This window comes from Eucyclogobius newberryi, unplaced genomic scaffold, assembly GCF_026437365.1.
Source record: "Eucyclogobius newberryi isolate DKJ021-1_F unplaced genomic scaffold, fEucNew1.0.hap1 SCAF_5, whole genome shotgun sequence".
Classification (NCBI taxonomy): Eukaryota; Metazoa; Chordata; class Actinopteri; order Gobiiformes; family Gobiidae; genus Eucyclogobius; species Eucyclogobius newberryi.
The window spans coordinates 7,335,289-7,362,304 of record NW_027316167.1 but is presented as its reverse complement, the minus strand read 5'-3'; the positions used below and the strand labels follow the sequence as shown (position 1 = coordinate 7,362,304).

At 43.2% G+C, this 27,016-nt stretch overlaps 1 protein-coding gene across 1 annotated transcript; it reads right to left on the bottom strand.

The window, feature by feature from the left end:
• Nucleotides 1-116: 116 nt before the first annotated feature.
• Nucleotides 117-25,605, bottom strand: ano9b (anoctamin 9b). The gene is made up of 22 exons (XM_072464873.1): nt 25,507-25,605; nt 25,302-25,441; nt 25,172-25,221; nt 23,916-23,974; nt 23,764-23,843; nt 23,364-23,498; nt 23,143-23,236; nt 21,321-21,381; nt 21,162-21,244; nt 20,815-20,919; nt 14,308-14,472; nt 13,566-13,602; nt 13,352-13,466; nt 8,816-8,870; nt 8,646-8,743; nt 8,369-8,565; nt 7,327-7,479; nt 7,107-7,251; nt 1,334-1,453; nt 1,132-1,225; nt 650-762; nt 117-491 (listed from the first exon to the last, which is right to left on the bottom strand). Exons 2-22 carry the CDS (start codon nt 25,373-25,375, stop codon nt 452-454), a joined length of 2,073 nt encoding a protein of 690 aa, XP_072320974.1. The 5' UTR covers nt 25,376-25,441; nt 25,507-25,605; the 3' UTR covers nt 117-451.
• Between the last annotated feature and the right edge of the window lie 1,411 nt (nt 25,606-27,016).

Below are 27,016 nucleotides of genomic sequence, written 5' to 3'. Positions count from 1 at the left end.
AAGACAATTTTATAGCAAATGAAATGGCAGATAATTCAAGTACAATGTAGTTTACAGTGGGTCAGTTCGGTGTGAATTTTAGCGTCAAATTTGAGGAAGAGGGAACCCTGAACACTATCAACATGACAGTAAAAGGTGCGTAAACGTGAACGCTTTTACATTCAATTCACATTTATATTTACACAGGACGCACGTGTGTTCTTAAAATAATAAATATATCACAAAACATAGCAAAGACACAGGCTTCATTAGGTCAGTTCTTTTCTGAGAACTGACCTGAGTATAAAATGTGACGTAATAGTGAGAATATTAACATCCGCTCTGAAGAAGCTCACACGGCGCTGAGACATTAGACCTCCTGAGACGTTAGACCTCCTGAGACGTTAGACCTCCTGAGACGTTAGACCTCCTGAGACGTTAGACCTCCTGAGACGTTAGACCTCCTGAGACGTTAGACCTCCGTGGATTTGCTCTCTTTCGCTCTCTTTTCACTGTAAAGAAGAGTTTAACATATCAAAACAGACAGATAAATGCAATCTTACACTCTCATTTCATTCATTTTCATTTTTGTGCAAATATTGTTTGTTTTTGTCTTTTCAGTATTTAAAGTTGGATAGATTCATAATTCAGAGTGTTTTTTTGCACTCACCGCAGCTCTTCTTTAAGCCGGGCCAGTTTGTCGTGGAGCCTGCTGTTCTTCACTTGAGTCGGATTATCGGGAACGAACCAGGCGGCGATGAACTTACACACCACCAACACGTGCTGCAAAGGAGGGTCCAATAATGAAGAAGGAAGTCAAGATTATCAAGATGATTCAGTGATTATAATATGATAATCACAACAGCTAGAGCATCATTGTGTCATTTCTCTTTAATCTACTCCCCGGACCCGTTTGTTTTTGTGTTCTATTCCCCTTGAGGATTCAGAGTAAACTCGAAATTATGAACATTTCTGAAATCAAAAATACATTTTCCAAAATTTAGGTTTGAACCTTTTTTTAAGACCTTTTTTTCTAATTATTAATATTATTATTATTTTTTAGAAATGGTAAGCTGTAAGATGTAAAATGGTCATGGGTGTCACTGACAATAATACAAAAGAAAAAAGATTGTTGATTGTTGGATTGTTTACCTCGAAAAGTATGACAAACGCAAATCTCACAGCTTGGACCAGCCAGAACTGAGGAGTCAAAGAGTAGTCCTCACTGTTCCGGTAATCTCTGTAACTGTGGGGAAAAGAAACGTTTTAATCTCTGTAACTGCAGGAAAAAGACACGTTTTAATATGGATTGTAACATTTGAGGTGTGAGTAACGTGAGCTCAGAGGTCTGTACCTGCACTGGGTCATATTGACGCCCGACATCATCATCTGGGACGGCAGGAAGTCCGTCTCCACGCCTTTATGGGACATGTACGCTGTGGACAGTGTGTCGTTGATGTAGCCCGACATACAACTGCAATCAACAGGAAAACAGTTTAAGAACGCTGTTGGCACCGCAACGTTAAAAGCACAACAGCAAGATATGAACGGAGATGTAACCATAGAAACGAATAAAGGCCGACCTGCTGCACATGTGCTACAGCTGCACAGAATCATGATCTAATGAACCCCATAAGAACCAGCACAAGCTTCTGCACAAGAACCTGCACAAGCTTCTGCACAAGAACCTGCACAAGCTTCTGCACAAGAACCTGCACAAGCTTCTGCACAAGAACCAGCACAAGCTTCTGCACAAGAACCTGCACAAGCTTCTGCACAAGCTTCTGCACAAGAACCTACACAAGCTTCTGCACACGCTTCTGCACAAGCTTCTGCACAAGCTTCTGCACCAGAACCTGCACAAGCTTCTGCACAAGCTTCTGCACAAGAACCTGCACAAGCTTCTGCACAAGAACCTGCACAAGCTCCTGCACAAGCTTCTGCACAAGAACCTGCACAAGAACCTGCACACGCTTCTGCACAAGAACCTGCACAAGCTTCTGCACAAGCTTCTGCACAAGAACCTGCACAAGCTTCTGCACAAGCTTCTGCACAAGCTTCTGCACAAGCTTCTGCACAAGAACTTGCACAAGCTTCTGCACAAGCTTCTGCACAAGCTTCTGCACACGCTTCTGCACAAGCTTCTGCACACGCTTCTGTACAAGAACCAGCACAAGCTTCTGCACAAGAACCTGCACAAGCTTCTGCACCAGAACCTGCACAAGCTTCTGCACAAGCTTCTGCACAAGAACCTGCACAAGCTTCTGCACAAGAACCTGCACAAGCTCCTGCACAAGCTTCTGCACAAGAACCTGCACAAGAACCTGCACACGCTTCTGCACAAGAACCTGCACAAGCTTCTGCACAAGCTTCTGCACAAGAACCTGCACAAGCTTCTGCACAAGCTTCTGCACAAGAACCTGCACAAGCTTCTGCACAAGCTTCTGCACAAGAACCTGCACAAGCTTCTGCACAAGAACCTGCACAAGCTTCTGCACAAGAACCTGCACAAGCTTCTGCACAAGAACCTGCACAAGCTTCTGCACAAGAACCTGCACAAGCTTCTGCACAAGCTTCTGCACAAGAACCTACACAAGCTTCTGCACACGCTTCTGCACAAGCTTCTGCACACGCTTCTGCACAAGCTTCTGCACACGCTTCTGCACAAGAACCAGCACAAGCTTCTGCACAAGCTTCTGCACAAGCTTCTGCACAAGAACCTGCACAAGCTTCTGCACAAGCTTCTGCACAAGAACTTGCACAAGCTTCTGCACAAGAACCTGCACAAGCTTCTGCACAAGAACCTGCACAAGCTTCTGCACAAGAACCTACACAAGCTTCTGCACACGCTTCTGCACAAGCTTCTGCACACGCTTCTGCACACGCTTCTGCACAAGAACCAGCACAAGCTTCTGCACAAGAACCTGCACAAGCTTCTGCACAAGCTTCTGCACAAGCTTCTGCACAAGCTTCTGCACAAGAACTTGCACAAGCTTCTGCACAAGCTTCTGCACAAGCTTCTGCACACGCTTCTGCACAAGCTTCTGCACAAGCTTCTGCACAAGAACCAGCACACGCTTCTGCACAAGCTTCTGCACAAGAACTTGCACAAGCTTCTGCACAAGCTTCTGCACAAGCTTCTGCACACGCTTCTGCACAAGCTTCTGCACAAGCTTCTGTACAAGAACCAGCACAAGCTTCTGCACAAGAACCTGCACAAGCTTCTGCACAAGCTTCTGCACCAGAACCTGCACAAGCTTCTGCACAAGCTTCTGCACAAGAACCTGCACAAGCTTCTGCACAAGAACCTGCACAAGCTCCTGCACAAGCTCCTGCACAAGCTTCTGCACAAGAACCTGCACAAGAACCTGCACACGCTTCTGCACAAGAACCTGCACAAGCTTCTGCACAAGCTTCTGCACAAGAACCTGCACAAGCTTCTGCACAAGCTTCTGCACAAGAACCTGCACAAGCTTCTGCACAAGAACCTGCACACGCTTCTGCACACGCTTCTGCACAAGAACCTGCACAAGCTTCTGCACAAGAACCTGCACAAGCTCCTGCACAAGCTTCTGCACAAGAACCTGCACAAGAACCTGCACACGCTTCTGCACAAGCTTCTGCACAAGAACCTGCACAAGCTTCTGCACAAGAACCTGCACACGCTTCTGCACACGCTTCTGCACAAGAACCTGCACAAGCTTCTGCACAAGAACCTGCACAAGCTTCTGCACAAGCTTCTGCACAAGAACCTGCACAAGCTTCTGCACAAGAACCTGCACACGCTTCTGCACACGCTTCTGCACACGCTTCAGCTCAGATCAGACGGACTCTAGACTCACTCAAAATGTGGGTTCATTTGAGGCCATTTGGGGTCATTTGAGGACATACGGGGTCATTTGGGAACATATGGGGTCATTTGAGGACATGAGGGGTCATTTGGGAACGTACAGGGTCATTAGAGGTCATATGGGTCCATATGGAGTCATTTGAGGTCATTTGCGTCCATATGGGGTCATTTGAGGTCATTTGTGTCCATATGGGGTCATTTGAGGTCATTTGTGTCCATATGGGGTCATTTGAGGTCATTTGTGTCCATATGGGGTCATTTGGGTCCATGAGGTCATTTGTGTCCATATGGGGTCATTTGAGGTCATTTGTGTCCATATGGGGTCATTTGGGTCCATGAGGTCATTTGTGTCCATATGGGGTCATTTGAGGTCATTTGTGTCCATATGGAGTCATTTGAGGTCATTTGTGTCCATATGGGGTCATTTGGGTCCATGAGGTCATTTGTGTCCATATGGGGTCATTTGAGGTCATTTTGGTCCGTATGGGGTCATTTGAGGTCATTTGGGTCCATATGAGGTCATTTGAGGTCATTTGGATCCATATGGGGTCATTTGTGTCCATATGGGGTCATTTGAGGTCATTTGGGTCCATATGGGGTCATTTGAGGTCATTTGGGTCCATATGGGGTCATTTGAGGTCATTTGGATCCATATGGGGTCATTTGTGTCCATATGGGGTCATTTGAGGTCATTTTGGTTCATATGGGGTCATTTGAGGTCATTTGGGTCCATATGAGGTCATTTGAGGTCATTTGGGTCCATATGAGGTCATTTGAGGTCATTTGGATCCATATGGCGTCATTTGTGTCCATATGGGGTCATTTGAGGTCATTTGGATCCATATAAGATAAGATAAGATAAGATATTCCTTTATTGTCCCACATGGGGAAATTTCATTGGTGCAACGCAGGTAGATACAGAGGTAGATACAGAAGAACAGATCACTTATAGGAAGTCTGAAAAACACTTTCAGTAGAAGATCTCCTATAAATAAATAAAAAACTCCCATAGACAAATAAATAAATACATAAATACCATTGCATGTGATCACGACAGTAATTGCACATGAATATGTGTCACGACAGCACATGGATTGCACATGAATTCCAACAGCAATTGCACATACGACAGAATTGCACATCAGTATTAGTATTAGAGGTCATTTGTGTCCATATGAGGTCATTTGTGTCCATATGGGGTCATTTGAGGTCATTTGGGTCCATATGAGGTCATTTGTGTCCATATGGGGTCATTTTGGTCCATATGGGGTCATTTTCGTACTCCTGAAGACTTAATGAACTCGTACCCCCTACTTTTACACACACATACTATCCAAAAGTAAAGATGAAATAAAGCCGCAAGCGGCAATGATCGGCCCTCGCCACGCCGCCGCCACACCGCCGCCACGCCGCAAGAGGAGGGGGCGCTAACGCGCCCCAATTGTCCTTTTATTACGCCTACTGCTGAATCTGTGACGCTGTCACATCTTCTCCCCTTTGTTTTACCATCAAAAAGCAATTTTATTTTGAATTCTTGGCAAAATGTGCGGCTTTGCCGCACAGACACCGTGACTCTTAGAATAAAAATGTGGATAACTTTTGATGGTCCACCCCTGAAGATGAGTCTCACCAAATTTCAGGTTATTAGGGCTGACGCCCTGGGAGGAGTTTGTGAAAGTCTAAAGTGTAAACATGTTCTGGCGATTTCCCCATTGGAATAACATGAAAGGTTTCGGTCATCGCTACGGCAACGCCATAACAATTATGACATGGGTCTCATTGACTTTTTTGATGGGGATGCTAAAATTGAGTTGTGTGTCAAATTTCATATAATTTCGCAAAACTAAACATTTAACCTCCATATAAAATCTGTAGGGGGCGCTGTGGCGCCAAATGAATTTATTTCACTTCAAGTAGGTTTAGGGCAAAGAGTTTAACAACTGATTCTAATTTGACGCAATTCGGACTTTATCTGCGCAAACGGCAGAAATTTTAAATATGGGAGATTTCTGAAATTCTAGCTACAGTTTGCGGCTTCGCCGCTCAGAGACCGTGAGAGGTATCAATGTAATTTGGATAACTTTTGATGTCCCACTCCTCAGTAGCATTTTCACCAAATTTCAGCTTTTTAGGGCCAACGCCCTGGGAGGAGTTCGTAAAAGTACGACGTTTGGAAAAACTCCGAAGTCATGTTTAGCCATTTTTGAAGCAATATGGCCGACATTTGGTTGGGCGGACGGCGTTGCCGTAATAATATTTTTTACTTCTCTTGTCACCATCTACCTCTGCGCCAAATTTCATGATTCTACGATCAGATTTTTTTTGGGTCATTTCCCATCTCTCAATGCATTTTTGGTACATTTGGTGGCGCTGACGCGCCAATTTTTTTTATTTTAGAAAAGGGAAATAGCCAGAATGTAGAGAGGCACGATTTTTAGAGGTGTGCAAATTTTTGTGACTTTTCGTCAATGTTCACTGGGTGAAAAATAGGGGGGTTGGTCCCGAGAAGAAGAAAGAAAGAAAGAAAGAAAGAAAGAAAGAATAATATTCCGATGCGAAAACAATGTTTCCCATTTTTCAAATATCATAAACTATACATTTTCGGAAAGCGCTCGCGCTTTCCTACCTCATGGTGTGGGTCCCTGGTCACTGACGGGTACTTTCGATAATTTTGAGTGGGCTCCGCCCACTTTGTGTTTTTGGCCCTCTATACAGTAATAATGTTCAATTTTTGCATTACATGCTTATATGCACGGAACATGCAAGAGATGGGGAACGTATTCGTGAGGTACTTCGCGGTCGTCATCCCAATGTAAGGTGCTCGTTTAGTGCGCACTTTTGCACGGGCTTCGCAATTAGTATGCACGGGGCGTGCATGAGTGGAGGAGTGCGTTAGTGAGTGTTTGGAAGTGGGCGAGCGCTTCGCGCTCGATTTCGTGCGCACTACGTGCGCACTTTCGCAGCCGTGCTTCGCACGGCCTTACGAGATTAATAGGCCTCTCGCCAGCTTGTGGCGCTCGGGCCTAATTAATGATGCATCTGCTTCACATCTAAACCACTTAAGACTGGTCTGGAAAAATGTGAAACTAACAAATAACTGTCAGTGTGGTTAACTCCTCCCTCCTGAGCAGCGTCAGAACTCAAGAAGTCACTCCAAACACTTGACTGACTTCCAGTACAGTGTACGATCGGTCAGCTGAAGATGTCGCTGCAAACCTGCTGAATGTGTAACTGGACAGTGCTAATATTGTAACTGAGTAAATGAGTAGAATATTACTTTACAGTTGCAGTTCCTGTGGCACACGGCCCGTAGCGGTATCGATAGACGAGGCGTGGAATAAAGTCCGACGTGATGCCAATGACCAGACCGTTGGCTATGACCGCCAGCACGCCGATGGCCTCCAGCACCCGGGTCCAAACGCCTGGAAGACGACGTCAGAACAGTCACGATCACATGCATCTGATCGCTGCAGCGCACGGGGGAAACAAACGCTTACCGATGTCGTTGGTTTTCCTGGGAACCAAGCGCCGCTCCAGACTCACCATCTTGATCGCGTCCAGACGGATCTCAAAGATGTTGTTGATGAGCGCCAGCAGCGGCGCCAAGGGGAACGCCGCCACGAAGATGGTGGTGAAACTGAACTGGACCACTGTGGACGGGACATAAGCGACACTTAGAGGATCGTCTCGTTTCACTTTTAACTGGACACGTTAAGTGAAATACAGATGTGAGACAAAGTGAAGCAGCCGCAGTGTTTGAATAGAACTTAAACCAGGGCCGGGCACAAGACAGGTCAAGCGGGCACGTCGACCCGTAGGTTTCTATAATGAATGCTCAGTGAAGGGGAAACCAAAATTATAAACCATTACTATATTGTATGACCAGTTATATTAAAGGCGTTATGGACGATTTTTCGGCGATTTGAGAACGCAGGTGGAAGTGTGCATGCCACTCCCTCTTGACTGATACAAGAGAGAGACTGCAAACTCATTCATCATTTAGACCAGGGGCGGGCAATTCTTTTCCTCCGAGGGCCATATTCGAATCCAGGCCAGTAGCGGAGGGCCGGCCCACGATCATTGGTGAAAAAAAAAAATCCCAAAAATTAAATATCAAATAAAATATCACTTTTCTGTCAAATATAGGCTATTGAATCTATTATTTAATTCATTACACGTCATATTTATTAAGGATACAAGTGCAGACAGATGCCTGAGGGCAAAAAAATAAATAAAAATAATAATAATATATATATTTTTTTAAATATTACTTGGACAAGCTTGGCGGGCCGGATGTGGTCCGTAGTTTGCCCACCCCTGATTTAGACTGTGCTGAAAGACACAAACCCTGCTCATGATTTGATTTGTTTGCTGTAAAAGTGGATTCAGTGGGTCGTTTTGTGTATTGTGTGCCAAATGGAGCTAAAAAATGTAAATATGCTGCATGGTTGAACGATTATCCTCAAATTCAAGCATTCAGCCACATATATTCACTTTAATATCGACGACCAATAGTTCTTAAGCCGTGTCCGGACCCACCCATCTCCAGGAACTCGTTGAAGAGGCTGAAGGCGTCGGTGTCGGTCAGGTGGTAGTTCTTCAGCCAGTGCCGCAGCTTGCAGACGTCGCACGGCTCCACGCGGCCGTCCTCGGCGCGACACGCCTTCCTGTAGCAGTAGCCGCACTTCCTCCTCAGCGTCTTCGCGGCGTTCCTCCTGAAAAAGCTCTTCACCCACCTGAAACGCAGCACCGGCGGCCCAACGTTAGATCGTCCAAATACAGTGACGAGACAAAAAGAGGCAAAGACGTCGCTCACGGGATGGTGAACTCGAAGACGTTGTTGAGGGTCTGTTTGAGGAGCATGATGACGGCCATTTGGATGAACAGGTCCGTCAGGCAGCCGCTGGGATGGCACTGGAGAACGCACGGGTCCATTAAGAGAAAGAACCATCATCAATGTGTATCGTAATCATGTGGATATGTCACCTCTTCCAGCCGCCAACCCGCAATTCTCTTGTAGTTTCCTGGATGTCCATTTATCCTTAAAAGAGAAGGTTATTCAAAATATAATCGGGAACAGTTTAAAAAAAAAAAGTATGATAATATACAGTGTTCTCGCTGGGCTGAGGTCGAAGGATGGCGGTGGGAGCGAGGAGTGCTGCGGCGCTCGCTCGCAAGATGATCTTAATACCTGGCAGTATCTTTTGGGCGTGGCGGTGACCAGCCGCGCCCCGCCATGCTAAAACCCCTCAGCGAGAACACTGATATAATAACAAGCAAATTAATGAAATCTCTGTGTATTTAACAGCTGTAAATAAGCGTTATTATTATTAAGTGTCTGCTTATGATGTCATAAAGCAGACTCTGTTATTGCTTTTTAGGATTGTAGGATTTTTGATGTTTCCACTCCTTGACACTTTCACCAATTTCAACAAGTTATACCTCTTTACGATCGCTTTCACCGTCTTAGGTGCTATTGCTTTTGACATTTTTACATACCGTACTTTTTTTCAGTATTTGCAAAAGTAAATTGCCAATGCTAATGCGAACGCTAATGCTAAGCATTAGCGTCTCTACAGGGAGGAGGGGGTGCAGCCGGGTCATCGAGGCTCTCTCTCCCTTTTCCCTGCTCAGGTCTGCGTTCAGCACGATCTTGCAATTTGTCAGGACAAACAACTATATGAGTCGCAAACTACGCAATCATCAACTGTGAATTACTGAGCGTCATTGGTATGCTGCAAAACGCAGCAGAAAACATGGACGGGCGGAAAGGCTGAATATTTTTCAACAAATATTGAACATTTTCAACAACACATGTAGTACTCTGACACACACGTGTTACACACATGCAGTACTTTCACACAAATGCAGTACCTTTTCCACAAATTTTGCACATTACACTTTACACAACTAAAATGAAGCCTGCGCAAGTTCACCTGGAAGACCTAACTTAAATCTGCGTCGGCCTCCATGGAAGGACCTCTCTCCCCGGCTCCATCATCGCACTCAAGCGGGCGTCCGCCTGTCCGTCTGAGAGAGCCAGATCCCTCCTTCACCATGGACTCTTCCAGGTTTCTACTTTTTCCCAAGGAGGTTTTTGTAGTTTTTCCTGGCCAAGAAGGAGGGTGTAAGGACAGGGGACGTCTGCGTCATCGCCCTCGGACCTGCTCCACATCCGCTATCAACGCTCCCAAGTGACTCCTCCCCGCTCCCAATCAGCGCTCAGGCGGTCGCATTTAAGCCCTCAGGCAGATGGCCCGGCCGCTTCGAACCGTACTGCGACCCACCACCTCCCCTGCTCCTCCCCCGCATCCCCCGCATCCTCTCTACCTTCTCTCCATATCTACCACCACCAGTCTCCAGGCCCTGGGGGGAGACATCTAATTAAATTAGATTATGAAGTGCCCATAATCGCTCTCTCCAGGGTGAAATACATGTTGTTGTTGTTGTTGTTGTTGTTGTTGTTGTTTTATGGCTGGTATCCAAGTGTTACATTGCCGCCAGACTTTATTCTTCAGACTTTATTCTGTGTTTCAAAGCCCATGAGTTCGAAGCACATTAGAACATCCTCTTTCTCCTCATCCTCGGCACATTCTTCAACAAACCCCAACTCTATAACTAACTAAACTACATTACACAACTTCAGCTTAAACAAACTAGTACTGGAGCTAAAGAGACATTAAAGATTAAAGTTTAAATAATATTCTTTATTCTAAAAAGTAGAAAAAGCTTCAGTTGTAGTCATCTGGACTCAGTTTGAAAAAATAGACGTTTCGACTCTCATCCAAGAGTCATTGTCAATAAAAGAATTTAGATCGAGAACTCCGATATTAATACTGTTCTGTGGTAAGACCCGCCCATTGGGCGGAGCCTTCCTGAAGTAGAAAGAGTTGTTTGTTTCAACAGAAACTCCCCCCTTGTATCTACCGAGCCTATTCAGAATTTTAATGGGCTATTAGAATCCTCTTTGTCTTTGTGAGACCCTGGCTCAACCACCCTGAGTACCTGATTAGCATCTAAATGTCCTGGTCCTGGTCCTCTACCTTTCCAGGGGTTCAGTATTCCATTATAAATAACAGGATGATTAAACCTTAGCCCTCCATTTCTGTTTAAAGAAGGTCTTTCTTTTTTAACAAAAATAGCTTCCTTGACTCCTCTTTCAAACCATCTTTTCTCCTGCTTAAAACCTTCACCTCACCGTCTTCAAACGAGTGATTAGAGGCTTCAAGATGGAGATGCACGGCGCTCTGTGGTCCTGAACTTGTATTTCTTCTGTGCTGATAGAGCCTCTTGTGTAACATCATGTGGAAAACACGCACAACTTTGTGGATAAAGTGAAACATCTCCAACTGGACCCAGATGACCTCATGGTTTCATATGATGTTGTGTCCCTGTTCACCTGCATCCCGACCACTGATGCAGTAGCAGCGGTGAGGATCAGACTGCAGGAAGACACCACCCTACAGGAAAGGACCAAACTGACACCTGAACACATATGTAAACTGTTGGACATCTGTCTGAACACCACTTACTTTCAATTCCGGGGACAATTTTACAGACAGATTCATGGCTGTGCCATGGGCTCGCCCGTCTCTCCCATAGTGGCCAACCTGTACATGGAGCACTTTGAGAAGAAGGCACTGGCATCTTTCTCAGGCATAGCCCCAAAACTGTGGCTTCGCTATGTCGATGATACGTTTGTAACAATCAAGGAACAAGAGCTGGAAACCTTCTCTGATCACATCAATGCTGTGGACCCACATATCAGGGTTACAAGAGAAGACGCTAAGGAGAATCGCTTGGCCTTTCTTGATTGTTCCACGATCAGAGGAGAGGACGGGAAACTCCTAATAGAAGTATACAGGAAACCTACACACACGGACCAGTACCTGCTCTTTGGTTCCAACCACCCACTACAGCACAAGCTGGGTGTGATCTGAACCTTACAACACAGAGCTCAAGGTGTGCCCACCAGCTCAGAGGGCAAGAAGAAAGAGGAAAAACATGTCCAAAATGCCCTCTCAGCCTGTGGTTACCCCGCTTGGGCCTTCAACAGAGTGAAGAGAACCAAGAAGCAGGACAAAAGGGAAACTGAACAGAGAAGGAAGGGTGTTTCTATCCCTTATGTGTCTGGCCTGTCGGAAAAACTGCAGAGAATTTTTAGACAACACGAAGTCCCTGTTTATTTTAAACCAGGAAACACTTTAAGACAAAAACTGGTTCACCCAAAGGACAAGTTGCCGACTCAAAAACAGAGCAATGTAGTTTATTTGATCCAATGCAGTGAAGAAAGCTGTAAAGAACGTTACATAGGTGAGACGAAACAGCCTCTACACAAGAGGCTTTATCAGCACAGAAGAAATACAAGTTCAGGACCTCAGAGTGCCGTGCATCTCCATCTTGAAGCCTCTAATCACTCGTTTGAAGACGGTGAGGTGAAGGTTTTAAGCAGGAGAAAAGATGGTTTGAAAGAGGAGTCAAGGAAGCTATTTTTGTTAAAAAAGAAAGACCTTCTTTAAACAGAAATGGAGGGCTTAGGTTTAATCTTCCTGTTATTTATAATGGTATACTGAACCCCTGGAAAGGTAGAGGACCAGGACCAGGACATTCAGATGCTAATCAGGTACTCAGGGTGGTTGAGCCAGGGTCTCACAAAGACAAAGAGGATTCTAATAGCCCATTAAGATTCTGAATAGGCTAGCTCGGTAGATACAAGGGGGAGTTTCTGTTGAAACAAACAACTCTTTCTACTTCAGGAAGGCTCCTCCCAATGGGCGGGTCTTACCACAGAACAGTATTAATATCGGAGTTCTCGACCTAAATTCTGTTATTGACAATGACTCTTGGATGAGAGTCGAAACGTCTATTTTTTCAAACTGAGTCCAGATGACTACAACTGAAGCTTTTTCTACTATGGAACACGCCTGGACGAATGAGGGATTAGACCGACATATTCCATTCCATGGCTCGAGCCTAACAAGAATAAAGTCTTTACTACACACATGTAGTACTTGTACGCAATAATGCAGACACTCGCAATGGCTTCAGCCATTGCACATTATCTAGTTATTAAGATATTATTTTTCAAATTTTTTGTTACCGTATTTTCCGGACTGTAAGTCGCACCGGCCAGAAAATGCATAATAGAGAAGAAAAAAAACATATACAAGTCGCATTTTTGGGGGAAATTTATCACTAAATTCATTGAATTCCTGTGTCACTTCTAAACAACTCCACAAACTCCAGAGGAAGAGGAAGTGCAGATTCTTCTTCTGCATCGCTTAGAGCCTAGAGCGCCCTCTTGTGGTTGCCAGAGTGAAAATAATGAATAATATCACATAAAAGTCACTCTGGAGCATAAGTCGCACCCCGGCCAAAACTATGAAAAAAAGTGCGACTTATAGTTTGGAAAATACGGTATTATACTCCTGTTCCTAATCTATGTAATTTGTGTTGCAACACTGTAATTTCCCCATTGTGGGACAAATAAAGGTAATTTGATCTCATCTCATCTGTATTTACCTGCCCAGGAAGAAGGCCACGTAAAACAGAGAGGAGAACAGCGTGAAGAACTGGAAAGTAAACATCTTGACCGTGAAGCTTCTCTCCGTCGACGCAAACGTCGAGTTGGTCTTCTCTGCAAATACAAACACAGAATACGTGGTTTATTATTATTATTATCATTATATTTACTTTCTGTTTACTACTTCCTTAGAAAAACAGAAACGAATCGTACCTATTTCGCACAGCTTGAGGGCCACCCATCTGTTTACCTGCGGGTGAGATCACGGCACATTACGTGACTGAACACATGACGGACAGTTTCATCAGGTGTTGCATTACTTTGTGACAATGTACTAATAATACTGCTTTGTTTACATTTCAATCATACTCATACTTCTGAACACTAACACTGCATTGTTCTTGAGGAATTCAGGCCGCACTCCAGTCAAGCGAGTTCAAAGTAGGTCAATGGTTACCGTATTTTCCAGATTATAAATCGCACCAGCCAAAAATTGCATAATAGAGAAGAAAAAAACATATATAAGTCGCACTGGAGTATAAGTCGCATTTTTGGGGGAAATTTATTTGATAAAATCCAAGACCAAGAACAGACATTTCATCTTGAAATGCAGTTTAAAATAATAACAGATTAGAGAACATGGTGAATAGGTGTACGTATGCTAACGCTAACACCTTTAGCTACATGACGTATGCTAACGCTAACGCCTTCAGCTACATGAGGCACAGACAGCACTGTGGTAAGTGTCTGGTATGTTAACGTAACATATGAACAGTTATTCAGATAACTATAGCATAAAGAACATGCTAACAAGTTTACCAAAGCATCAGTTTTACCCCAAATCACTAAATCCATTGAATTCTTCTTCTTCTGGGCCCGATTGCCGAACACGTGATTGGATCGGAACATCCCTAGTGAATACCCACTTCCCCTCGTGAATCGCAGTCCGTCTTACCCTGGTCATGATCTGGATGGTTAAGTAGTGCAGCACGGCGCTCATCATCAAGGCCGCAAAGTTGGCGTGTTCGCTGATGAAGGCCCAGTCGCTCTTGGACAGGAGCGGCGCCGCCACCACTCTGAAGACCACCAGAGCCTGGGCCAGACCGATGATGATCATGAGCTGCAAGACACCGCCACGAACACAAGTCACGGTCAGGAAAACTTAGTCAAAACACACCTATGTAGGGTAACATTCCCACCCCAACATTGTCATTTTAGATATTATAGCATTTAAAAAGGAGACATATTATGACAAATATTATGAAAAATCAACATTAATTACTCAAAGTTGCAGTTTGATTGGTCCGTGCGTGTTAGGTAATCCTGTATTGTCCAGCAACTGAAGCGCTATTGCACACAAAATTCTGCTTTTCACCTATCCCTATCCCCTCCCACAAGTGTGGAGCGACGCGGACTTCAGGAAAGCTTGTTACCCACAATGCATTTCACTCTAATGTTTTCAGATAGTGCAACGTTTGTACCGTAGCAACTTAGCAGGAGAGCTAACTAAATACATACGCAGCTGTCCCGCTAATAACACTGCTAAAAGGTTCATCCTGTTCCTGACATACTCGTATGTAGTGTACTCGTATGTAGTGTACTCGTATGTAGTGTACTCGTATGTAGTGTACTCGCATGTAGTGTACTCGTATGTAGTGTACTCGTATGTAGTGTACTCGCATGTAGTGTACTCGTATGTACTGTACTCGTATGTAGTGTACTTGTATGTAGTGTAGTCGTATGTAGTGTACTCGTATGTAGTCTACTCGTATGTAGTGTACTCGTATGTAGTGTACTCGTATGTAGTGTACTCGTATGTAGTGTACTCGCATGTAGTGTACTCGCATGTAGTGTACTCGCATGTAGTGTACTCGTATGTAGTGTACTCGCATGTAGTGTACTCGTATGTAGTGTACTCGTATGTAGTGTACTCGTATGTAGTGTACTCGCATGTAGTGTACTCGCATGTAGTCTAGTCGTATGTAGTGTACTCGTATGTAGTGTACTCGTATGTAGTGTACTCGTATGTAGTGTACTCATATGTGGTGTACTCGCATGTGGTGTACTCGTATGTGGTGTAGTCGTATGTAGTGTACTCGCATGTAGTCTACTCGTATGTAGTGTACTCGTATGTAGTGTACTCGTATGTAGTGTACTTGTATGTAGTGTACTCGTATGTAGTGTACTCGTATGTAGTGTACTCGCATGTAGTGTACTCGTATGTAGTGTACTCGTATGTAGTGTACTCGCATGTAGTGTACTCGCATGTAGTGTACTCGTATGTAGTGTACTCGTATGTAGTGTACTCGTATGTAGTGTAGTCGTATGTAGTGTACTCGCATGTAGTGTACTCGCATGTAGTGTACTCGCATGTAGTCTACTCGTATGTAGTGTACTCGTATGTAGGGTACTCGCATGTAGTGTACTCGCATGTAGTGTACTCGTATGTAGTGTAGTCGTATGTAGTGTACTTGTATGTAGTGTACTCGTATGTAGTGTACTCGTATGTAGTGTACTCGTATGTAGTGTACTCGCATGTAGTGTACTTGTATGTAGTGTAGTCGTATGTAGTGTACTCGCATGTAGTCTACTCGTATGTAGTGTACTCGTATGTAGTGTACTCGTATGTAGTGTACTCGTATGTAGTGTACTTGTATGTAGTGTACTCGCATGTAGTGTACTTGTATGTAGTGTACTCGTATGTAGTGTAGTCGTATGTAGTGTACTCGCATGTAGTGTACTTGTATGTAGTGTACTCGTATGTAGTGTAGTCGTATGTAGTGTACTCGCATGTAGTGTACTCGCATGTAGTGTACTCGTATGTAGTGTACTCGCATGTAGTGTACTCGTATGTAGTGTACTCGTATGTAGTGTACTCGCATGTAGTGTACTCGCATGTAGTGTACTCGTATGTAGTGTACTCGTATGTAGTGTACTCGCATGTAGTGTACTCGCATGTAGTGTACTCGTATGTAGTGTACTCGTATGTAGTGTACTTGTATGTAGTGTAGTCGTATGTAGTGTACTCGCATGTAGTGTACTCGTATGTAGTGTACTCGTATGTAGTGTAGTCGTATGTAGTGTACTCGCATGTAGTGTACTCGTATGTAGTGTACTCGTATGTAGTGTACTCGTATGTAGTGTACTCGCATGTAGTGTACTCGTATGTAGTGTAGTCGCATGTAGTGTACTCGCATGTAGTGTACTCGTATGTAGTGTACTCGTATGTAGTGTACTCGCATGTAGTGTACTCGTATGTAGTGTACTCGTATGTAGTGTACTCGTATGTAGTGTACTCGCATGTAGTCTACTCGTATGTAGTATACTCGTATGTAGTGTACTAGTATGTAGTGTACTCGTATGTAGTGTACTCGTATGTAGTGTACTCGCATGTAGTGTACTCGCATGTAGTGTACTCGTATGTAGTGTACTCGTATGTAGTGTACTCGCATGTAGTGTACTCGTATGTAGTGTACTCGTATGTAGTGTACTCGTATGTAGTGTACTCGCATGTAGTGTACTCGCATGTAGTCTAGTCGTATGTAGTGTACTTGTATGTAGTGTACTCGTATGTAGTGTACTCGTATGTAGTGTACTCGCATGTAGTGTACTCGCATGTAGTGTACTCGCATGTAGTCTAGTCGTATGTAGTGTACTCGTATGTAGTGTACTCGTATGTAGTGTACTCGTATGTAGTGTACTCATATGTGGTGTACTCGCATGTGGTGTACTCGTATGTAGTGTAGTCGTATGTAGTGTACTCGCATGTAGTGTACTCGCATGTAGTCTAGTCGTATGTAGTGTACTCGTATGTAGTGTACTCGTATGTAGTGTACTCTTATGTAGTGTACTCATATGTGGTGTACTCGCATGTGGTGTACTCGTATGTAGTGTAGTCGCATGTAGTCTACTCGCATGTAGTGTACTTGTATGTAGTGTACTCGTATGTAGTGTAGTCGTATGTAGTGTACTCGCATGTAGTGTACTTGTATGTAGTGTACTCGTATGTAGTGTAGTCGTATGTAGTGTACTCGCATGTAGTGTACTCGCATGTAGTGTACTCGTATGTAGTGTACTCGCATGTAGTGTACTCGTATGTAGTGTACTCGTATGTAGTGTACTCGCATGTAGTGTACTCGCATGTAGTGTACTCGCATGTAGTGTACTCGTATGTAGTGTACTCGTATGTAGTGTACTCGCATGTAGTGTACTCGCATGTAGTGTACTCGTATGTAGTGTACTCGTATGTAGTGTACTTGTATGTAGTGTAGTCGTATGTAGTGTACTCGCATGTAGTGTACTCGTATGTAGTGTACTCGTATGTAGTGTACTCGTATGTAGTGTACTCGTATGTAGTGTACTCGCATGTAGTGTACTCGTATGTAGTGTAGTCGCATGTAGTGTACTCGCATGTAGTGTACTCGTATGTAGTGTACTCGTATGTAGTGTACTCGCATGTAGTGTACTCGTATGTAGTGTACTCGTATGTAGTGTACTCGTATGTAGTGTACTCGCATGTAGTCTACTCGTATGTAGTATACTCGTATGTAGTGTACTAGTATGTAGTGTACTCGTATGTAGTGTACTCGTATGTAGTGTACTCGTATGTAGTGTACTCGCATGTAGTGTACTCGCATGTAGTGTACTCGTATGTAGTGTACTCGTATGTAGTGTACTCGCATGTAGTGTACTCGTATGTAGTGTACTCGTATGTAGTGTACTCGTATGTAGTGTACTCGCATGTAGTGTACTCGCATGTAGTCTAGTCGTATGTAGTGTACTTGTATGTAGTGTACTCGTATGTAGTGTACTCGTATGTAGTGTACTCGCATGTAGTGTACTCGCATGTAGTGTACTCGTTTGTAGTGTAGTCGTATGTAGTGTACTCGCATGTAGTCTACTCGTATGTAGTGTACTCGTATGTAGTGTACTCGTATGTAGTGTACTCGCATGTAGTGTACTCGCATGTAGTGTACTCGTATGTAGTGTACTCGCATGTAGTGTACTCGTATGTAGTGTACTCGTATGTAGTGTACTCGTATGTAGTGTACTCGTATGTAGTGTAGTCGTATGTAGTGTACTCGCATGTAGTGTACTCGCATGTAGTGTACTCGCATGTAGTGTACTCGTATGTAGTGTACTCGTATGTAGTGTACTCGCATGTAGTGTACTCGTATGTAGTGTAGTCGTATGTAGTGTACTCGTATGTAGTGTACTCGTATGTAGTGTACTCGTATGTAGTGTACTCGTATGTAGTGTACTCGCATGTAGTGTACTCGTATGTAGTGTAGTCGTATGTAGTGTACTCGCATGTAGTCTACTCGTATGTAGTGTACTCGTATGTAGTGTACTCGTATGTAGTGTACTCGTATGTAGTGTACTCGTATGTAGTGTACTCGTATGTAGTGTACTCGCATGTAGTGTACTCGCATGTAGTGTACTCGTATGTAGTGTACTCGCATGTAGTGTACTCGTATGTAGTGTACTCGTATGTAGTGTACTCGTATGTAGTGTAGTCGTATGTAGTGTACTCGCATGTAGTATACTCGTATGTAGTGTACTCGTATGTATTGTACTCGTATGTAGTGTACTCGCATGTAGTGTACTCGCATGTAGTCTAGTCGTATGTAGTGTACTTGTATGTAGTGAACTCGTATGTAGTGTACTCGTATGTAGTGTACTCGCATGTAGTGTACTCGCATGTAGTGTACTCGTATGTAGTGTACTCGTATGTAGTGTAGTCGTATGTAGTGTACTCGCATGTAGTGTACTCGCATGTAGTGTACTCGCATGTAGTGTACGTATGTAGTGTACTCGCATGTAGTGTACTCGTATGTAGTGTACTCGCATGTAGTGTACTCGTATGTAGTGTACTTGTATGTAGTGTACTTGTATGTAGTGTACTCGCATGTAGTGTACTCGCATGTAGTGTACTTGTATGTAGTGTACTCGCATGTAGTGTACTCGTATGTAGTGTACTCGCATGTAGTGTACTCGCATGTAGTGTACTGTAGTGTACTCGTATGTAGTGTACTCGTATGTAGTGTACTCGTATGTAGTGTACTCGTATGTAGTGTACTCGCATGTAGTGTACTCGTATGTAGTGTACTCACATGTAGTGTACTGTAGTGTACTCGCATGTAGTGTACTCGTATGTAGTGTACTCGCATGTAGTGTACTCGCATGTAGTGTACTCGTATGTAGTGTAGTCGTATGTAGTGTACTCGCATGTAGTGTACTCACATGTAGTGTACTCGTATGTAGTGTACTCGTATGTAGTGTACTTGTATGTAGTGTACTCGTATGTAGTGTAGTCGTATGTAGTGTACTCGCATGTAGTGTACTCGCATGTAGTGTACTCGTATGTAGTGTAGTCGTATGTAGTGTACTCGTATGTAGTGTACTCGTATGTAGTGTACTTGTATGTAGTGTACTCGTATGTAGTGTACTCGTATGTAGTGTACTCGTATGTAGTGTACTTGTATGTAGTGTACTTGTATGTAGTGTACTCGTATGTAGTGTACTCGCATGTAGTGTACTCGTATGTAGTGTACTCGTATGTAGTGTACTCGTATGTAGTGTAGTCGTATGTAGTGTACTCGTATGTAGTGTACTCGTATGTAGTGTACTCGTATGTAGTGTAGTCGTATGTAGTGTACTCGTATGTAGTGTACTCGTATGTAGTGTACTTGTATGTAGTGTACTTGTATGTAGTGTACTTGTATGTAGTGTACTCGTATGTAGTGTACTTGTATGTAGTGTACTCGTATGTAGTGTACTTGTATGTAGTGTAGTCGTATGTAGTGTACTCGTATGTAGTGTACTCGTATGTAGTGTACTCGTATGTAGTGTAGTCGTATGTAGTGTACTTGTATGTAGTGTACTTGTATGTAGTGTACTCGTATGTAGTGTACTTGTATGTAGTGTACTCGTATGTAGTGTACTCGTATGTAGTGTACTCGTATGTAGTGTAGTAGTATGTAGTGTACTTGTATGTAGTGTACTCGTATGTAGTGTACTTGTATGTAGTGTACTTGTATGTAGTGTACTTGTATGTAGTGTACTTGTATATAGTGTGAGTAGCGGGACAGGACCGGTGACAATCCGCCGCTTGTTACTGTAAAACGTTACTATGAAGAGTTGGGGCTAATTAGCTCTGTAGTTTTGAACAGGGAGTCACTGGACCTGTTTCTACTGAACCCGTTAACGATCAATACTGCGGTTTACAACGAGCAAAATGTAAAATGATACTCTACTTGTTGTTTACTTATGTTCTAGTGTGTTAAAAGCATAATCAATACTCCTTCAAAGTGTTTTAAACGTGCATTTTGAGGCTGTTTAAGATCAAAAGCCGTTTGTTTGTATTCCAGTCGCTGACCTTTCCCCGCGCTTCAGGAGGAAGGACACATTTTCACCCTCTTTGCTCTAAATAACCCCTTTTGCCTGAGGGTTTTTCGCTCACCATGAGGGTGACCAGGGCGAGGACGAGCGTGCTGCGCAGGTACGAGTGTTGGAATTTTTTGGGCTGGCAGAACGGGTCGTTGACGATTTTCAAGATCAGTTCTTCCTGTTTGGGCCCAGAAAAAATTACATTAATTACTCATTTCAATCTGGAAATGGTATAAAACATGACTATGGATTAACTGTGGAAAAGGGAGAAGAGGATGGTTATTTGCAAAAGGGGTGTGTCCTGTGTTTGTATAGTGTAACAGTGTAATAGTGTAACAGTAAGACAGAACTGAGGCCTTACATATCACATGGACTTTTGAATATTGTTTTTTCATGTCAGCATTTCTTTTCAGAACTTACCTCCTCTTCACACCAGTCGTGCACCTTCCAGCGAGAGACGTGTTTTGCTCTGGTTCTTTTCCATAATTCCAAGAACAAGGTGGCTAAGACGAAGAAAGACAAATACTTAGTAAAGTACTTAGTAAAAAAACAGTGTAGACAGGGAGAAGAGGCACACACCCCAGATGGCCATGAACATGGCGAACGCCACAGTGCCCTCATTGTCGAACAGAAGACTGACCTGAGGAAACAAACAACACTTTTTGTAAGAATTCAAATTCAATTGAAATCAATATATTTCAACACACACAAGGCTCAGACTACTTTAACACGCTAAAACCGTCTGACCGCCTGAACAACACACTTTGAACTTTGACCCAGAGCTTTACTAGATTTTTGTAGTTGTAGTGTTGTAGTGTTGTAGTTGTAGTTTTGTAGTTGTAGTGTTGTAGTTTTGTAGTCGTAGTTGTAGTGTTGTAGTTTTGTAGTTGTAGTTGTAGTGTTGTAGTTTTGTAGTTGTAGTGTTGTTGTTGTAGTAGTGTTGTAGTGTTGTAGTTGTAGTGTTGTAGTTGTAGTGTTGTAGTGTTGTAGTTGTAGTGTTGTTGTTTTGTAGTTGTAGTGTTGTAGTTGTAGTGTTGTAGTTGTAGTGTTGTAGTTGTAGTGTTGTAGTGTTGTAGTTGTAGTGTTGCTGTTTTGTAGTTGTAGTGTTGTAGTTGTAGTGTTGTAGTTGTAGTGTTGTAGTGTTGTAGTTGTAGTGTTGTAGTGTTGTAGTTGTAGTGTTGTTGTTTTGTAGTTGTAGTGTTGTAGTTGTAGTGTTGTAGTTGTAGTGTTGTAGTTGTAGTGTTGTAGTGTTGTAGTTGTAGTGTTGTTGTTTTGTAGTTGTAGTGTTGTAGTTGTAGTGTTGTAGTTGTAGTGTTGTAGTTGTAGTGTTGTAGTGTTGTAGTTGTAGTGTTGTAGTGTTGTAGTTGTAGTGTTGTTGTTTTGTAGTTGTAGTGTTGTAGTTGTAGTGTTGTAGTGTTGTAGTTGTAGTGTTGTAGTTGTAGTGTTGTAGTGTTGTAGTTGTAGTGTTGTAGTTGTAGTGTTGTTGTTTTGTAGTTGTAGTGTTGTAGTTGTAGTGTTGTAGTTGTAGTGTTGTAGTGTTGTAGTTGTAGTGTTGTAGTTTTGTAGTTGTAGTGTTGTTGTAGTAGTGCAGGAGGTGTTCGACGCGCGTTTACATAGACTTTGAATGTAAACTGGACGCTTTGGCCGCCGCGCTCTGAATGAGTCTTGCTAGTTTTTAGCTGTTTTGCTCTGGGCGCGTTGAACTGCTACGCACCGCGCAGTTTGGATCGGCCGAAAACCGGAAATTACGACAGTGACCGGCCGGTTACCGATTGGGGCCGTTTGGACATAAAACCGTCTTTTTTAATCGTGGCCGATTGATCGGTGCATCTCTAGTTGTAGTAGTAGTAGTACAGTGATCCCTCGTTTATCGCGGGGGGTTACGTTCCAAGAAGAACCCGCGGGAGTCGAAATCTGCGAAGTAGAAACCTTTATTTTTTTACAGTTATTATACAATGAAATACTCCATAAAACATTGAAGCTCACGCGCGGCGCCGCTCTCGCCGGCCTCTCAAACTTCAATTTGGCAAGCGGTTTTACGTACGTGTACATATTAATCCATAACGTTATTGACACACAGGTAGAGAAGACGCGGAGAGACTGCTTAGCCAATCAGAATGCAGAACACAATGCATGATGCAAATCCGCGAAGCAGCGAGACCGCGAAAAGTGAACCGCGATATAGCGAGGGATCACTGTAGTGTTGTAGTTGTAGTAGTAGTTGCTGTAGTAGTTGGTGTTGTAGTAGCGTGTACTTTCAGTTTTTTGTTTTGTCCATTGTTTGTGAATGTTGTTATTTTAAAGTTTGACTCTTGCACATGTTTTCCCAATGTAGTTTTCAAAATACAAATGGCAGCACGGATAACGATACTGGCGTTGGTAAAAGGCAAAAATGCCAAACCTTGGCGTAGGTGCATGTGTCGGAGAGCTGCCACACTTCACAGCGTCTGTCGCAGGACGGACACATGGTGATGTTGGACTCGCACACTTCTTTACTGAGGACGAGGAAGACGGGTCAGTGTTTGTCCGTCGCCGTGTCCTTGTGTGGCACGGCGACGACACATCATGAGATCTACACCGCTATCAATCCATTTACACCACCACGACGACGGCGAGGCTTACATTAGAGGGTTGGAGCGGAAAAAGGCCAGGCCGTACAGGAAGACCACAACTCCCAGAGCCGCCGCCGGCACCAACATCTTAGTGTACCAGCCCAGCCACAGGTAGTACAGCGCGATCTTCTCCCCGAAGTAATGCCTGGACCAAGGAGGTTTTTAAAGAAGTTATGATTATGCGATTCAACATTCGTGCTTTGATTTAGTTGAGTACTTATGGTAATGGCAACAATTCTTTCAGTTTAAATACATACTTTAAGTTCCTATGTTTGTGAATTCTGATAATTGACAATGGCAATAAACCTTTTCTGATTCTGAATCTGAACATGTGAACATGCAGCTGTTTTTACACAAGACACACACACCTGAACACAGAACAATCTCACGCTCAAGACAAAGACACTCACTTGACACTGGTCAGCGGCTGTCCAGAGAACAGCGCGGTCCATCGAGCCCACGACTTCGTCAACGACTTCTGCCCTTTCCTCTGAAACAGACCCCCCAAAATTAAATAACGACAAAGCCACAATGTAATGCATCATCAGAGCTGGAGACGAACCTCATGAAGGCAAAACGCCGTCTCAAACACGTTATTCACCAAGAGGTCGTCCAGGTCCTCTGCGTGGAAAGATCACAATCATCAGAGACAATCCTCAGAGTGCAGACTAAAGTTAAGATAAGATAAGATATTCCTTTATTGTCCCACATGGGGAAATTTCATTGGTGCAACGCAGGTAGATACAGAGGTAGATACAGAAGAACAGATCACTTATAGGAAGTCTGAAAAACACTTTCAGTAGAAAATCTCCTATAAATAAATAAAAACTCCCATAGACAAGTAAATAAATAAATACCATTGCATGTGATCCCGACAGTAATTGCACATGAATATGTGTCACGACAGCACATAGATTGCACATGAATTTCACAGTAATTGCACATACGACAGAATTGCACATCAGTATTAGGTTAGGTCAGTTTTGCGACGGGATAACGTGACGATATCCGGGTAAGACGACTGTTCTCCGCAGTTTCATGAGTTCCTCCTTTGTGTAAACGCGGTACGGCGCCGGCCGGGGGGCGGGGCCGGAGCCGGGGGCGGGGCCGGAGCCGGGGGACTCGGGGCCAAAACACATCGCAACGACACGACGAAAACACTCAATCCAGCCGAATAAAGTCAAAAAGTTAATTTAAAGCGATTCCAGTGCGTGTCCCGATCGTTCGTGAAGTTCCTCTTTCATATAAACGTGTATATAAACGTGTACCGACGACACGCCGTACTTTAGCGCGGCCGGAGGGCGCGGGGGGGGGCTGGTGGGCTCACTCGGAGCTAGCTCAACACAACAACGCAACGAACGCAACGAAAAACGCTCAAATCCAGCCGAAAAAAGTCAAAAACAGTTGAATTAAAAAAACTATTCCAGCGCGTGTCCCTATCGTACAGTAAAATAGAAAAAATATACTAACTATATTTACAAAATATAGGAGATAAAGCACAATAAGTGTGAGAAAGAAGAGAGCGTTTACACCGGGCTGCCAGCTGTACCAGCGCATCCTTGTTTGCGTTTGGCTTTGAATTAAAGTCTGTATTGTTTATGTTCATGGAAGTAATCCACATTTATTGATTTTTAATACGAAAGTAGTACTGTATTTTCCGCACTATAAACCGCACTGGATTATAAGGCATTTTGGAGAAAATTAAAGGATTTTTGAGTGCGCCTTATAGTGCAGAGAATACGGTAATGACTTTAAAAAAAAAAGGTTATTTTTGGAATATCTTGCAGCATTTTATTAAAGTTCCAAAATCTCACTCACCTCCAGTTGTGGTGAAAGTTTGGTGGAGGATAAAATGCACGATCCGTATTCTAAAAGACATCGGAAAGAGTTAGTGAAGAAACTTTAAAAACTGTAAATAATACCAAGACGGGCTTCAGTTATACAGCACCGTGTGGACTGCAGCACGTCTCCATGGAGATCTCCAGTCCAGTTACAGGAGTCGGACACTTTGAGCAGGTACATGTAGTCTTCAAACGTTTCCTTTGGCGCTCGCAGGCCGTAGAAAATCTTTTCCTCATGTTCAATCCTCTGGACAAATGAAATAAAACACAATAAATCTGGTGCATTTCAAACCAAGTCCAGTAGAAACTCACAGTCACGCTGAACTTTTTCTTCTCCAGTTGATGGATGAAGGCTTGGGCTCTTCGGCTCTTCAGGTCTCCATCATCGTCATCGTCGTGTTTGGGAGACACCAGCACATAGTCATAGGATCTCTGAACCGCCTGGACATGAGCACAGTCAAGAGTCAATACTGGAACATGCTGGTTCCCTCAGCTCTATAGAACACACTTCTTCTTTTCTTTTTCTCTTATCGTCTTCGTAGTAAATATGTAAGAGTATTTCATATGTAAGAGAATATATATATATATATATATATATATATATATATATATATATATATATATATATATATATATATATATATATATATATGTAAGAGTATATATGTAAGAGTATATATGTAAGAGTATATATATGCAAGAGTATATATGTAACAGTATATATGTAATAGAGTATATAAATAAGAGTATACATGTAAGTATATATGCAGGTGAGATGTACCAGAGGATGATGAAGTAGAGGGACTCTGTCCTGGTTCTTGTCCCGGTCCTTGTTCCAGTCCTTCAGCTCCAGGACGTCCTGTGTCAAACACATTCCATGTTTCATTGTAGCTCATGTATTGTTGATTCATTAGTGTCCTACTTGGAATAGTAGGCCACGCACCACTCAAGTTACAAATTGTAATTGTTGTGCCAATTGGCAATTATAATTAGAAATAAATAATATATATACACAAAACAGTAGCTTCTCAGATAGGAAAAGGCTGACAAATCCACAGGTTTCTGGGAGAAAAACATACATATTTTTATACAACAAGGAAAACATAATGAATATAAAGTACATAAATATACATAAATGGTAACTTTATTCATCCCAGATAAATAATAGTTTCTTCATTTGCACTCACACAGTTTCTGAAAAAGATTACAGCGGTTTAGAATCTGTAATAATCTGTGTAATGTGTAAAATGTCACAGTAACCACACTGATATTGTGTTTTAATCTCTTCAATCCCTTTCAAACGCATTCAGCCGCTACATTAGAAGTTATGTGGATAAGATAGTTTCTGTCCTCGCTCTGCAGAGGACAAGCCCAAACCTGTCGGCCGGTCCAACCTCAGAATGCTCCACGACTTTCACTTCTCCGCCCGCCCCCTCGCTTTGCTCTATCTTTAGTTTACTGAGAGATAACGCTTAACTTAAAAACATTTTTCCTGTTTTATTGGGATGATAAACCTTCAGCGTAGGTGTGACCAGTACTTTGCTTCATGACTAGGTTACAACAGAAACTCCGCCGCCCTGTAATCCACCTTTTGCCTCTCTCGTTTCTGTTCAGAGTTGACATCATAAACTGTCAAACGAAGCAGAGTCTTGTACATTTAAATGCTCTACAAAGCCAAAGCTGCAATGTTGTCGAGCGTGAAATGCATTATAATCCATAACAATCTGTTCATCTCATAGGCCAATACACTGAGTGAACCTGCACAATAACACAATAACACAATACAGTATTATGGAGTCAGTGTTATGGTCCAAGCTTAGAA